Source organism: Rhagoletis pomonella, unplaced genomic scaffold (genome assembly GCF_013731165.1).
Source record: "Rhagoletis pomonella isolate Grant_MI unplaced genomic scaffold, Rhpom_1.0 Rhpom_scaffold_00006, whole genome shotgun sequence".
NCBI classification, from domain to species: domain Eukaryota; kingdom Metazoa; phylum Arthropoda; class Insecta; order Diptera; family Tephritidae; genus Rhagoletis; species Rhagoletis pomonella.
In genome coordinates this window covers 76,269,602-76,284,533 of record NW_023458560.1, presented here as the reverse complement: position 1 = coordinate 76,284,533, position 14,932 = coordinate 76,269,602, and the positions used below count along the sequence as shown (strand labels likewise).

The 14,932-nt window shown below is 38.1% G+C and overlaps 3 protein-coding genes across 4 annotated transcripts; 1 reads left to right on the top strand and 2 right to left on the bottom strand.

Annotated features, from left to right (window-relative positions):
• Positions 1–949: 949 nt before the first annotated feature.
• Positions 950–6,405, top strand: LOC118741319 (structural maintenance of chromosomes protein 4). 2 transcript variants are annotated; one of them, XM_036473253.1, is made up of 10 exons: positions 950–1,043; positions 1,136–1,570; positions 1,641–2,009; positions 2,073–2,506; positions 2,582–3,206; positions 3,290–3,400; positions 3,509–3,708; positions 3,770–4,749; positions 4,895–5,595; positions 5,667–6,405. In XM_036473253.1, exons 2-10 carry the CDS (start codon positions 1,193–1,195, stop codon positions 6,174–6,176), a joined length of 4,308 nt encoding a protein of 1,435 aa, XP_036329146.1. In that variant the 5' UTR covers positions 950–1,043; positions 1,136–1,192; the 3' UTR covers positions 6,177–6,405. The 2 variants fall into 2 exon arrangements, with proteins under 2 accessions (XP_036329146.1, XP_036329147.1); XM_036473254.1 differs by lacking the exon at positions 950–1,043 and having other exon boundaries at positions 1,064–1,570.
• LOC118741320 (cytosolic Fe-S cluster assembly factor NUBP1 homolog) lies at positions 6,310–7,590 on the bottom strand. The gene has a single exon (XM_036473255.1). The coding sequence runs from the start codon at positions 7,379–7,381 to the stop codon at positions 6,443–6,445; it is 939 nt and encodes a 312-aa protein (XP_036329148.1). The 5' UTR covers positions 7,382–7,590; the 3' UTR covers positions 6,310–6,442.
• Positions 7,591–10,574: 2,984 nt separating this feature from the next.
• Positions 10,575–11,653, bottom strand: LOC118741321. The gene is made up of 3 exons (XM_036473256.1): positions 11,355–11,653; positions 11,167–11,304; positions 10,575–11,086 (listed from the first exon to the last, which is right to left on the bottom strand). Exons 2-3 carry the CDS (start codon positions 11,234–11,236, stop codon positions 10,599–10,601), a joined length of 558 nt encoding a protein of 185 aa, XP_036329149.1. The 5' UTR covers positions 11,237–11,304; positions 11,355–11,653; the 3' UTR covers positions 10,575–10,598.
• Between the last annotated feature and the right edge of the window lie 3,279 nt (positions 11,654–14,932).

Below are 14,932 nucleotides of genomic sequence, written 5' to 3'. Positions count from 1 at the left end.
GAATATACAATACGATATTAAAGCCTCATTTCGAATATTGTTCAATAATACTATTTTCATGTTGTAATAATGCGCAAATCGACAGAATGCAAAAGCTTCAGAATAAAGCTATGCGAATAATATTGAGATGCAACAAGTACACATCAGTCCAGCATGTGCTGGATGTCTTAAAATGGTTGAACGTGCGGCAAAGATTGGAGCTCAATACGCTTATGTTTGTATATCTGACTACTAGTGGTAAAATGCCGGACTACATAACGGAGAAGGTCATCTACGTTGGAGGAGTGCAGCCATATGCATTAAGAAACGCAACTGACTTAAGACTACAGAAGCATGGCAAAGCGTCATCACAGAATAATGTATTCTATAAAGGTTTTAAAAGATTTAATATGTTAAATGAAGATACCAAAAAAGAAAAAAATGTACACTTATATAAAAGAAAATGTATAGAATTTGTGAGAAAATAGTTTAGACAGCTCAAAATAATGTTATGGTAAATAGTGTCACTGTAATTACAAGTAATCAAATATTACTAAATAAATCAATCAATCAATCAAAAAAAAAATGTTTGGCCTTAGTGGGAGCGCTCCGAACACGTTGTTAATTTAAAACACAAACGAGCGTTCATATCACTGTATTCCAGGGTTCAGTGTCAAAAAAGGAATAGCATTAATGTTATTGACAGCTGGCAGCGTTGCCATTAGCGCGCTTACAAACAAAAATGGTGGTGCTGAATACACAATATTTACAAGTTATTTTCAATAAGTTCGGGGAGGACTAATATGCTTATCATAGTACATTTTAAATAAATATCAATAATTTGCTAAGAAATGTATATTCTTAAACCAAGAAACGCGGATAATCACCATATTTCCAAACCTTATTGCCTCTGATACCTTAAAATGCAACCGTGCATTCAGCACATTTCAACTGAAAAGCGTTACGACGCTTACGAGATTTGGACAAGCATAGCTATTTGTTTTCATTTCGTATCAGGCGCCAATTAACAAATAAATTTTTATTAAAGCATTCTATAAAGAACGGTAGGAATGTGTTAAAAGATCTTAATGCCTATTTCCGAAGTCGCTAGACATGTGTAAACAAGATTAGTGTGAATAATTGTCATAAATTGCAGATATACTGATATTCACTTATCACCTGGCCAGATTGCCTGCCGGCGCCAAAATCCATAATGTCGTCATCCAAGCGGAAGTCCGTACCAGGACAACAGAAACAAACAACGCCAGAAAAGCGGCGTAGAAGTGGTCAGACGGATGGTGGAACGGCAGCGGGTGCAGCTACTGGTAGGGCAAATGCTATGGCCGCGTCAGCAGCAGCAGCAGCAGCGACCGGCAACGAACCGGAAGCGGCGGAGCATCACGCTTTGGATGAAGCGAATATTTCGGATGACGAAGAGGGTGGAACAAGAATTGGCGATATATACATACCCCCGCCTATTCCACCACACTGTTCAACGGAAAGTAAAGGTCCGCGATTAATTATCAAAAAAATTGAAAACAAAAATTTCAAAAGCTACGCTGGTACAGTAGTACTAGGTCCCTTCCATCATGTAAGTTAATGTGCCAGTACAGTTACTTGAATGTGATTGTTATAAATTCTTATTGTTACATGCTTTTCAGTGTTTCACGGCTATAATTGGACCAAACGGTAGCGGTAAGAGCAATGTCATCGATTCGATGTTGTTTGTGTTTGGCTATCGAGCCAATAAAATTCGTTGCAAGAAAATATCGACGTTACTGCATAATTCCGCTAGATATCCTAATATGTCCATGTGCTCGGTAGCGGTGCATTTCCGGGAAATTTTGGACAAGGAGGATGGCACGTGCGAGGAAATTCCTGACAGTGATATTATTGTTGAACGCATAGCATTCCGAGATAATTCTTCCTATTATACGATCAATGGGCGTCGAGTACAGTTCAAGGAAGTAGCAAAGCTACTTAAGAAACATAACGTCGATTTAGATCACAATCGATTTTTAATTTTGCAGGTCAGTCGGGGAAAATTGACTTTTACATTCGGAGTCGCTAATTTGTTATTTTCTTATCTATAGGGAGAAGTGGAGTCGATTGCTATGATGAAGCCAAAAGGCTTAACAGAGAACGAATGTGGCATGCTCGAGTATATGGAAGATATTGTAGGTACGACGCGATATAAGGAGCCACTGGTGAAAATAAATGAACGAGTTGAGCAGCTAACGGAAGAGCGTACTGAAAAACATAATCGCTGTAAGTTGGCCGAACGCGAAATGAAAGATTTGGAGCAACCATATAATGATGCCGTTGATTATTTGCGCCGCGAAAATGAAAATACTCGCACTAAAAATTTACGCATACAAAAATACCTTAGCGAAAAAAATAAAAAGCTAGAGGAATATAAGAAGGAGCATGAGACAATATCGGCAGAGCTAAAGCAGCACGATGAAGCAGCGGAAAAACTGAAGCAGGAACGGGAAGAGAAGGAGAAACAAGTACGCGAAGAAATTGCGTAAGTGTTATTGCAACAAAATTTGGTATCAATAAAGCTATAATTATTAATTAACGTTCACTGTACTTGATTCAGCCAATTCGATGCACTGCGGAAGAAAAAGGAATCGATTGAAAAGCAGTGGGAGTCTGCGCATAAAAATTTTACTGAAGTGCAACAGACGATGGATATGACCAACAAACGGCGCAAGCAGCATAAAACTCAAATGGAAAAACTTAATAATGAATTGATAGATCTGCGTAAAATACCAGATAAAAATGAAAAAGAAATTGCTGAGTGCCAGAAAAAGGTGGAAAAACTAACTAAAGATAAAGCTGCAATGGAGGAAGAGTTACAAAAAAACTATGTGACGCTAGAGAACTTGACAAAACCGCTTATTGAAAAGCGTGAAAAAATGGAAACTGAATTGGTCGAACTAAAAAAACACGTTGACGAAGCCAAAGCTGCCTTGGCGCTATCGGAATCTGAATTGAAAATTCTCAAACACGATGAGACGACAGAAACACGGAAATATGAGTCGATGAAAACCTCTTATGATGAATCGAGTAGCAGTCTAGAGGAAAAACGTAAAGCAGTACAAGAAATGAGAAGTCGTTTGCCCGAAATACAAAAGGAGATTGTCATGAAAACACAGAAAATGCAACAGTTGCAAGTGGGCGAACAACATATGCGCGGTAAACTAATGACACTCAAGGCTGAGGTGAGTTTGTTTGGCTTAAGGTAGTTTATGAATATCGATTTAAAATTTTAAAACTGGCATTTTATTCTCCTTTTTTTTTACAGATAAACGAAAAAACAGTCAGCTTGCAGACGACGCGATCAAATAATAAGGTATTGGACTTTTTAATGAGGCAGAAGAACGAGGGCAAAATACCAGGAATTTTGGGTAGATTGGTGAGTACAATTAAGAAAACAAACCTAATATTTTTGAGTACCAGTTGCTGCCCAAATTAAAAACTTTGCATAAAACTAACCAATGATATATTTTCCAATCTCGAACAGGGTGATTTGGGTGCGATTGACACCAAATTTGATGTGGCTATTTCAACAGCCTGCGGACGTTTAGATGACATCATAGTAGATACGGTCAATACGGCTCAAGAGTGCATTGAACACCTTAAGCGGTACGACATTGGACGTGCCACCTTTATTGCACTGGAGAAGGTACAGCATTTGGAGAAGCAATCGGGGCCAATACAAACGTAAGTGTAACTAAATTAGCAATATTTTTATGAAAACTCGCTTTACATTTTAATATTTTAGCCCTGAGAATGCACCGCGTCTGTATGATTTGGTGCGTGTTGAGGATGAACGTGTACTCCCCGCCTTCTATTTTGCGCTTCGCAACACCCTCGTTGCAAACGATCTCGAACAAGGTTCACGTATTGCCTATGGCGCTCGTCGTTATCGCGTCGTAACGCTGAGTGGTGATGTTATCGAAACATCCGGTACCATGTCAGGTGGTGGTCGTACACAAATTCGTGGCAAAATGGGCACCAAAGTACAAACAAAGACCAAACAATCTGCCGATACGTCAACGGTGTCGCAAAAAGCATTGGAAGATATGCAAGTGCAGGCCGAGCAACTGCAATCTGAAATTAATTACAGTCAGGAGGAACAAGGTCGTCTGGAGAGGGAACTGCAACAACTGAATATAAGCAAGCAGAAAAATGAATCTGAAATTCAAAAACTCGGCATCACCATCAAGAGTTTGGATGAGCAACTGCCACGTATTTTTAAGCAATTAGAGACACAGAAGAAGCGCATGGAACAAACTACTACCGATGCGGCTAAGGTGAAAAACATTGAGGCTGAGATTTCTGTGAAAAAGAAGACGCTGAAATCTTCCGAGGAAGAGGCAGACAAAGTCACTAAAAAAATAGCTGAGGTTAAGAAAGAGGTTGATAGTATACATGGCGATAAAGTGAAATCAGTACAGACGAAAATCAACAATCTGGGCACACAAATTAAGAAGCTAAATAATAACATGTCTAAGTTGAAAGTTGAAGTAACGACATCCGAACGCAATGTGGCAAAAATGGAAAAGCAACTTGAGCAGCTAAACGAGGATATAATAAAAGCGCAGGATGAGTTGGTGGAGATGAGTGCGAAACGGCAAAATTATGACGACGAAACTGCGCGGCTAGTGAAAGAGATCGAAGAAGCACAGAAAGCCATCGAAAGTGCCAAAAGTGAGTCGTCGGGAATACAAAAGGAAATTGCTGCGTTACAAAAGCGTGAAGGTGAGTGGAAAATCAATGTTATAGACTTGGAAAAATAAGGGATACAATTATGTTTAAAAACTATTGTTTTATGTACGAATTTTTTTCAAATTTATACAAATATCAATGAACCCACCCTAATTATTTTGCAACTCAAACTCCACAGGTGAGAGCACTCTGAAACGTGTGGAAATTGACCAGAAACTCCAAACCGTTACTGTCAAAATATCCGATGTTAAATCTCAAATTCCTCACTGGCGTGATCAGCTGAAGCCGTTGCGTCTACACCAGATTCCCGGTGATTCCGAACCACAACCGCCTCTCAAAACGTACACTGAAGAAGAGCTTGCCGCACATACTCTCCAAGATATCCAATACAAAGAGAGTGTACAGGAAGAATTGCTAAAGAAAAAGCCCAACCTGTCGTGCATCGACGAATATATTGAAAAGCGTAATGTATATCTGGAGCGTGTAAAAGTACTGGAAGACATCACATCAAAACGGAATGAAATGCGGCAGCTTTACGATGATCTACGCAAAAAGCGTTATAATGAATTCATGCAGGGGTTTAAGATAATCACACGCAAGTTGAAAGAAATGTATCAAATGATTACACAAGGAGGTGATGCTGAGCTGGAGCTAGTCGATTCAATGGATCCTTTCACGGAGGGTGTAAGCTTTAGTGTGCGACCACCGAAAAAGACGTGGAAGAATATATCGAATCTGTCCGGCGGCGAAAAAACGCTGTCCTCATTGGCATTGGTATTCGCATTACATTACTATAAGCCTTCGCCATTGTACTTTATGGATGAAATAGATGCGGCACTTGACTTCAAGAACATCTCCATTGTGGCCCACTACATAAAGGTTAGTCCAAATAATAAAAATAAAATTTATAAAAATGTATTTTTAATTTCCAATAACCCACCGCTATACAGGAGCGCACCAAAAACGCACAGTTCATCATCATTTCCTTACGTTCAAATATGTTCGAATTATCCGATTACATTGTGGGTATATACAAAGTAAAGGACTGCACAGATTCTGTGACGATTAAAAATGTTCCGCCACCCCTGCCACTCACACAAATGCAAACACAGACACAGACGCAGTCACAAACAACATTCGATACTAACTCGATGTTTGACCAACTCAAGACCAAGTTGCCCGCCTTACAAGTTATTCCATTATCGCCTTTAGAAGAGAATTCGGAAAATGCGCCTCCATCCCAAGAACGTGAAACCTTATCTGTAGCACCAACGCAAGGTCGCGATACTACTTTTGCGCCTCCTTGTGAGAGTACTGCCCTATCGCAAATGGTCCAGAAGGACCTCGGGAGCGATACAACACGTTCGACAATATCGGCTGTCGGCACTAGTACCAACAGCAGTATTACTGACACATTCTTCAAGAAACCGCTGCCGCCTGCCCAGAAAGCAACATCTTGAGATGTTCAGCGGAGATGTAGTACTTGTTAATGTTTTGCATGCACTATTTCTTTTTTTTTTACTTTTTTTTATAAAACCCCTCCCGTTGTTAAAACAAAATTATTACGATTACCTAAACTTATAAATATTGATCTGATTATAAGAATTTGTAACGGTGACTAATTTACGTATGCATATATTTTATTCATTTTGGTTTAAAAGCAAAAATAATAAATATAACCAAATTTAAGCATGATTTTTTAAAACAACGTCGGCAGAAGTCTCACTCACGCGCTTTCCAGCCCCATAACGATCTTTTGACAAATGTTAGCTAGCGCGTCGACCGTTGAATTTTTTATGTCTGTTATATCTTCGCCGGTATCACACGCCTTTGTCACCTGTGGATCTAGCGGCAATGCGCCTAAGTATGGCACCTCCATTTCGGCACACATTACCGCTGCTCCACCTGTCTTTGCCGGGAATATTTCTGAGGTTTGTCCACAATGCCCACATCGGAATGCACTCATATTCTCTACTACGCCCAATATTGGTATACGCTGCTTCTTACAAAAATTGATTTCCTTTCGCACGTCTAACAATGAGACCTCTTGAGGTGTTGTCACAATCAATGCATACAAGGTGTTCGGTGCGCTGTCATCACGCAAATATGATACTATTGATAAGTGTTCATCTGATGTACCTGGAGGGGTATCTAATATGAGCAAGTCCAGTTGTCCCCAATCTACTTCACTTAAAAATTGCCTAATCATGCCATTCTTCTTCGGACCACGCCAAATAATTGCATCATCAGGTGAGCCAAGAAGAAATCCTATAGACATCAAACATAAGTTGTCATCCACACCAACCGGCGACCAACCAGAACCAGATTGATGTACATTTTCGCCCTCAACACCAAGCAATCGTGGCTGTGAAGGCCCACAAATGTCAACATCCAATACGCCAAAGTTACGGTCGGAATATACGCGTGCTAAATAACGTGATAACAATGTAGTCACCGTACTTTTGCCCACACCACCTTTGCCGGAAAGTACGAGGAGCTTTTGTTTGACTTCGCGCATGGACTGAGCAACAAGCGCTTTACCGGGATCTTCTACTTTAGTGTTAGGATCGCTACACAGGCGCTGATTGGGACAGCCTGCACAGGCGCTGGCTTTTCCGGCATTCTCTGTCCCCACGCCCGGACAGTTTTCCGGTTCTTCTTGCATTATGCACTTGGTAAATTGTTTGTTGTTAAATTTAACTTTAATATCGCAGGTGCGTACTGTGAAGGAAGAACGTCAAGATGTGTTCGTCGTCTCAACTCCAGCTGAAAATCACAGTTCCTCCAAAAGTTCACGATATTTGTATAAACTGCGTCAAAAATCAACTGATAAATAAAATATCAGTGAATTGAATATAGTAACACGAATTTCCATACGATTCCATACCATATCGATATTTTTGCCATTCGATACCGATACTTTTTACTCGATAGTTTTCAAACGATATCGTATCGAATCATAAATGTACATTACAAGGTTAATAAGGGTATTCATCAAACCTTATAAATGCATTGTAAACCGTATAAACTTATAATTGGGGTGAACCTTATTATAAATGAACTGCCAAAAATTGTATGAAAATTCGTTTACACATTTCTAATAAATTTCTGCAATTTCACTGAATAAACTTGATAAACGGAAGCCAATGCAACTCTGTCGCAACTCTAGCTATGTAATTATTATCCGTTCTGTTTGTTTTGTTTCACTAGTGGTATTCATCTAAACCGATCTTTATCAAGCAGATAGTCTTATAAGTTTACGCACTCTGTTACATGAATGACCCATACTCTCTTTTCGTTTACACTTGTGACAATAGTCGTGTTTTCTTTGGATATAGAGCTCAGTATCACTAACTTTTTACTACTAGCACGAGGATAAAGAAATTATAGAAACTAACTCACTAAATGGGAAAAAATTATAAACTTCCCCCTCTTACCCACACAAAACCGGTTTTAGGCGGACTGAACAGTCCAGTGTGCCCTATGTGTCCTATGGGTCGTTCCATGATACAAAAAAGAAGGTAGTTTCATTTAATGACATTCGTTGTTGTTGTTAACCATTTGACTTTTAATAAAATTATGACATTTCATTAAATTCATGCTACCTGATCACGAGCAGTAATATTTTTTTTAAGCAGAAGATTTCATCAGTCCACTCAAAGATGTCGAATATGATGGATTTGAAAACTAATGCATAATCTCCAAAATGGGGTTGACGAAACTAGGTTTAAGAACGGATGAACAAAGTGATCAAAATTATACTTGTGCTAATTGCTTATCAGAGGGCGTTATGCGCAAGCCGTATTCAAGTTTTTTGCATACATTGGAAATTTTAAATTCGAAATTTGTTGAAGTTAATGGTGATACGCTAACCACAAAGCCTAATTTTTTGCAAAATCGGATGAGAAATTTAAAAGTAAATTTTCATGAATTTCATCACGAATTACGAATTTCATGTGAACAAATATTCCCAAAAATTATAAAGCAAATAAAAAAAAATGTCAATTTGTTTTTGTTTTGCATGTTAAGTTATGAGAACAATTTATTCACATGGATTTGGCGATTATAAAAACATTTATTTTTAGAATTTGATTTTTAAATCGCAAGATTGCATTCAAAATAAGAAAATTAAAAATAACAACATAAAGCTCTCGTGATTTTTATTATAAAATAAAAAGAACAATTTCAATGAAGTATCCTTTATCATTAAACAATTTATAAATTTTTAATAAAAAAATGTGCGTACCACGTAAGTAGAAAAAAATTACCAAGCACTGATTACGATTTTTGATTTGAAATATTGGTAAACTGGTATAAATGTGGGAAAGAAAATACTCCGATTTATTGTTTTAATATTATCAAAGTGGCAAGGCCGTTGAGAATACTCACAACTTATGAAACTTCAAAAAATTGTATTATCCGTCAAAAGTTGTTTATTGAAACTATCTTCTTTTTTATATCATGGGTCGTTAACGTAACAGATTACGTAAAGTTATAAGATTATCTGCTTGACAAAGTTATCGGTTTAGATGAATACCACTAATATGAATAATAATACAAAATGAAAATTTAAAAACTTTGGGAATTGGGCAAACCTATTTGTATAAAAATTTTGGTTATCTAGGTGGGCTTACAACCCCCAAAATTTAGGAAAGAGGGTACTATAAGACGCGTCTGGACCCCAGTAACAAGAATCCGAAAGCGGAAATTTAATTTTTTTTGGTAATTATCTAGGTGGGCTTTCAACCCCTAAAATTGATCAAAATTTAGGAAAGGGGTACCATTAGACGCGTGTGGACCCCAGTAACAAGAAATTTACTTGCTTTACCCGATCAAAAGTTATTAACAAAAAACTTTTCCACAATAGCACCTTTTTTATTCACTTACTACACTTAGGGCCAGTTTTTCAGTGCCAACTGGAGCCCTCAGTGTTGCTTATTGCAGTGTTGCCACTCATCAATGCCTTTTCATAAACTTACCTTTTCAAACTACAATTTTTCGTGTTATAATAGATGCAAGCTAAATATATTTTTCAACAAAAAACCTATTCGATAGTAAATTTCAAATAATTTAAACGTATCTAAAGAAGGAAGAAATCAGTTAAGCTGAAATTAGTCAAGAACTTAAACCTCGGTACTTAGATTAAGTAAACACAGTTTAAATTGAACAGCTGGCTGATCTTAGCTTAAACCTGCCAGATCAGGTTTAAACTTGACCCACCATTTTTTTTTTTTTTTTTTTTTTTTTTTTTTTGACTACAGATTCGATTCATATCACTGTGAGATGTAATGAAATCAGTGTTTAGACCCCACTAATAGTTAAAAGGTAAGGTTTTTTTATTATCTTCGAAAAAAGCAAGTGCTTATACCACATCATAGTATGTACATATGTGTGTATTATTACGTTTATACGCACGTCTTATTTGCAAAATGGTAAACTTTGCCGTATAAACGCTGAGTTAATTTTTTATTTGCAAATAACTAAATCACGCAAATAAGTATTGATTAGTGATACTAGTTGCAAATAAGCGCAAGACGCCGCCATTCTTATGCTTATTTTCTTTTTCGATGTTCATCTTATTGCCTTTTTATAATCAAGACGTTGCCATTTTAAATTTTATTTTCTTTTTCGATGGTCATATTATTGCCGTTTTATAATCAGGCAATATTAAATACAAATTTTTCACCGTCGAATAAACAGTGAGTTAGGTATTTGCAAATTATTTTTATTTGCAAATAGCTTACGTATAAACGTGGTATATGTTGTACAACGGTTTTAACGAATTTTTAAATCACAGATTGAGGTAATTTGTACATGTATACATATATATTTATACGGTCACAAAGCAAGTAAGCACACTCTTGAGTATGGTGTTGGAATTTTTAATAATACTGCGCATTTTCATCACGTCGAGTCATAGCGATACCGTCATATACTTCCTCCTCCACTAAACGCTGGTGTTTGTTATTTCGCCGCATCAGCCTAACATAAGCAACTTTCGTCCTTTTCAAAGGTCTCAAAAGCTTTATAAGGTACACAATAGCCACAACAGATATGACACCAAGTAGTACGAGCAGAATGGCAAAAACTAAATTCTCCATCTCTGCAGGTGACCGAATATAGAACATCATTTTTGATTGCTCCTCGGCTGGCTGCATTGTCAATTCGTCGCTTACATTTTTTAGAAGGCAATAAGGTATAAACGCATGTTCCAGGTCGGGCAATGAGATAGGAATTGCATTTTGTTGGAAATTAGGCAGGCAAATGCATTTAAATGTACTATTAACCAGCATGCATTGTGAATTCGCCGGACACGGCTCTACTAAGGGGCTGGATATTGAAGCATTGTTGGACACTGTGCAGTTATTCACTGAAATAAAATAAAGTTTTTGTTTAAATAAAAAATTAAAATTAAAGTAAAAAATAATCTATCTATTACATTTTACACACCTTTTAAGCCTAGCACAGCACTACTGGCGGCACACAAAAGCAAAATGAAAGCTTTGTTTTGTCCGTACATCCTCACCTGTTAGTTTGAATGTTGAGTTTATTTTGGCCTCAAATAAGCGGTGGAGAATAGAGTAATAGCTGACAATACCACATTTTAAATTTGTTTGTACATGCATAAGTATGTGTACCTCAACTCATGTTGCGCTCTTTGCGAAAAAATAAAAATTTCAAACAAGTTTTCTTCACTGCAATCCCAGGCACTTTGTTTATATGTACGAACGTTTCCCTCTCAGTCTACCTTTTATCTTATCACGAGTAGCGAACTTCATGGCATTCATAGGTATGTAAATATGTACAATTGTATACAGGTATGTCTAACAAATTTGATATATAGTGCTAATTGTATCAATGGACTGTAGGCAGGGCTGCCAACTTTTGCATTCCTGAAACCGGGACGCACAATAAGTCTGTTCTTTTGCTCGGCCGTAGGTGCCCGAAAGTACCCAATTTGTGCTTCTTTGTTTTTGATATTTTTATTGAGCTTTGTACCACGATTGTTTATTAGGAAAAATTGAAAAAGCAACAAAGTCTAAGCGGTAGAAGTTATAGCAGCTATTTCGGAGATCACCACATCTCTTCATCAGACTTCTTTTTTTCTAGACTTCAGCAGGGATCGAACCTGCGAATTCGATGTTCAAAGTCAGAAGCGTTAACCACTGAGCTATGTACATCCCGTAAACTCTTGTTGCTAATTCATTCTCCTTATTCAACCAATTACTATCAAGTGCAGCTGATTTGCCGCTACTTAAACTCGACAGTGTGGTTGTTGTTGTCAATTCTAAACATCCATTTGCTTATTTTGCTTTTTTGTATAGTTTCAGGCAGGCTCTTCCTAAACTATGTATTTGTCAATGTTATTGTGGCTTATTAACATTTTATTTTTTTAATATTTTTATTTAGCTTTGTACCACGATTGTTTATTTCTTTGGTTAGTTCTCGGGCTGTTGAGAGCACCTAGTTTTCCGAGCAAGTTGGTGAAAACTGTCAAACTGCCAGAAGAAGAGGAAAAATTTGAAAAATTCAAATTTTAGCTGATAAATGCGCATGTTTTTGTTTAATGGATAAGTGAAAAAATATCAAGTGAACAATTCGTTTAGCGTTATTGTGTCGCTCAAATCTTAAATTCATAACTTAGTGAGATTTGACGTTTATAGCTCAACCACCCAGTGACGGAGCGCCCTTTCGTGCCTGTCGTCCGTATTAACATACGAAATTACTGTTGATAGAGAGAGAAAAGCACCGACAACGACACCGTCGTGCGGTGATGAGTTTTCGGTAAGACGAGAATCCCATAAGATAGGTCTTGTTAACTGACACGTTCTACGCATTTACGTCGGTAGCTGGTTGAGCAATTCGTTTCGGGACGAAAAAGGGGTTTTTGCGTTCCCATGTTTTGGGCAGTTTATTCACTTTTGGGAGAGCATTTCGTACTTAGATACATAGTTGAATAAAGTACTGCGACCAGAAGGTCTATTGTGCCCCCAGACACTATAAATTTCAGAAGTGACCTTGGCGGTAGAAAGTGTATGTGGTCCTCTCTTGGAAAACAAAAAAAAACAAAAAACAAATCCAAATGACAAACCCAATGTTAGGAAAGAGGGGAGGTAAAATTACATACACAATATGTAACAAAAGCATGTAAAATTATCTATATATCTACATATACAAATTTTCAAAAAACGAAGTTTCAATGATACTATCTGCCACTTATTTAAAAGATATACTAAAATTGAAATAAAAATTATGTATATACATATGCCGCACAGTGAATTTTTCACAATGTGTGCAACATTTTTTAATTAAAATTGTTCGCGAATTTTTTATAACAATATTGTTCATACCACAACAAAAAAACAAAATTTTAACTTCGTGCAAAACTCAGGAAAGTTCAATTAATGTGCATACCAGTTGGCATATTAGTAAAACAAAGTGCCAGTGTGAAGCTAGTAAAAAATGGTGTTCATTTTTGGGAATTTCTTTACAGGTACATAGTACAAAAAAAAAGATTATCGATAATACTTTGTACTTGACTCATTTTAACTGGGACGCAATTACAAATTTTGCTTTCACTATATGGCGTATAGTGTCGATTAGTACATAAAATAACATTAATATTAAATAAAATGTAAACATTTAAAGAGTTCTAATTTTTTTACAACGAGATGTCTAAGGCAGTTATTGTACCGGGGCCGGGACATAGCTCTTAAATCCGGGTTCCATCGTGTTGCAACAACCAATAACAAATCCGTCACTCCACACATTCAACACCCGCCCCACCATCAACCAGTAGACCATCTTCCAACACGCAACCCAGGGCATTCACCAGGACAGATGGTACTGCAGTGTCTGCACTAGCCTGATAAGGTGCAACACAACATCGGTGAGGTGCAATACTGGCAATAACTGGTGCCGTGTACATACCATCCGCCACCACCTGCACAGCTGGGTACCGTTAGAAGGCGATAACCGGGTACATAGTGCTAGGTGACTTCATGCGTACCACCAACTGTGGCTCTACAATCTTGGAAATGTACTCCGCTGGTACAATGAGCTATGAGCAAACTTTGGCTTTGGGGCTTTGAAATTCCTGCAACCGAAGCGTAGACGCGGATTGGAATCTAGGCCGTTCCAACCGCCAAAGCTGAGTGCCATAGGTCTAAGATAACCATTCGTGCACCGAAATTTGGATACAATGGAGCAGATGAACGTAGAAGCTGCGATAGTCTCGTTCCTCCGGATACCCTAGATATCAAGTTGGGTAAGTAGTCAACATGGGGAAGTGGATTTCCACCTGACCAAAATATTTACCTCGGCTGCTGTGGTGTAGTGGTAAGCAGTGCGCGTTTTCACTCATCAGTACCTGGGTTCAAACCCTGGTCAAAGCAACATCACAAAAAAAATACAGAAAAAGGTTTTTTCTTAACAGTGGTCGTCCCGCGGCAGGCAATGGCAAATCTCCAAGTGTATTTCTGCCATGAAAAACAGCTTCTCATAAAAATACAATCGCCGTTCGGTGGTCGGCGTAAACCTGTAGGTCTCTCCGCTTTGTATGGCAACATCAAGGCGCACATCTCAAGTCGAAGGAGAAGCTCGGCCAAACACTAACATATGTGTTAGCACCAATCTATTATTTAAAATATTTACGAGGCATGGTTGCTTGAAATCATATTTATTTGAACCCATTTAAGCATTAAGACAATCACAAAGGATAGTACTGGAGACGCTTAACACTGTTTGATTGTCTGCCCGCTGTTTTGCAATCGAAGGGATAAGTCGAGCATGAAGGTGGGGTGGACACTTGCGGTTAATAACCCTGTGGATGCTATGCTTGAGTCGGAAGAAAACTAGTCTATTGTTTGCATTTTGGCAAACACAATTTGAACTTAATTGCGTCTGGCGGAACAACTCCGCAGTTTTTCATAGAAAGGCTATAGGCCGCTCCCCTCCGCGAAGTAATACCTCACAGTAGTTCTACGGTGGGAGGGAAACGAAGCAGGGGTGGGCTTTAGTGCTGTGAACCTTCTGGACTGTAAACGACGATGCCATCACCTGGGTTGCGGGTGACTGCTACAGCTCGCCAGATATTAAATAGCTAGTGGGCTTTCGGTTACATCAGACCACCTGGCCATAGAAGTTGCGATATATGTACCAGTCGAGGGATTTTATCACGTCCCAAAACCGTACATTAATGGACACGCAGAAGGGA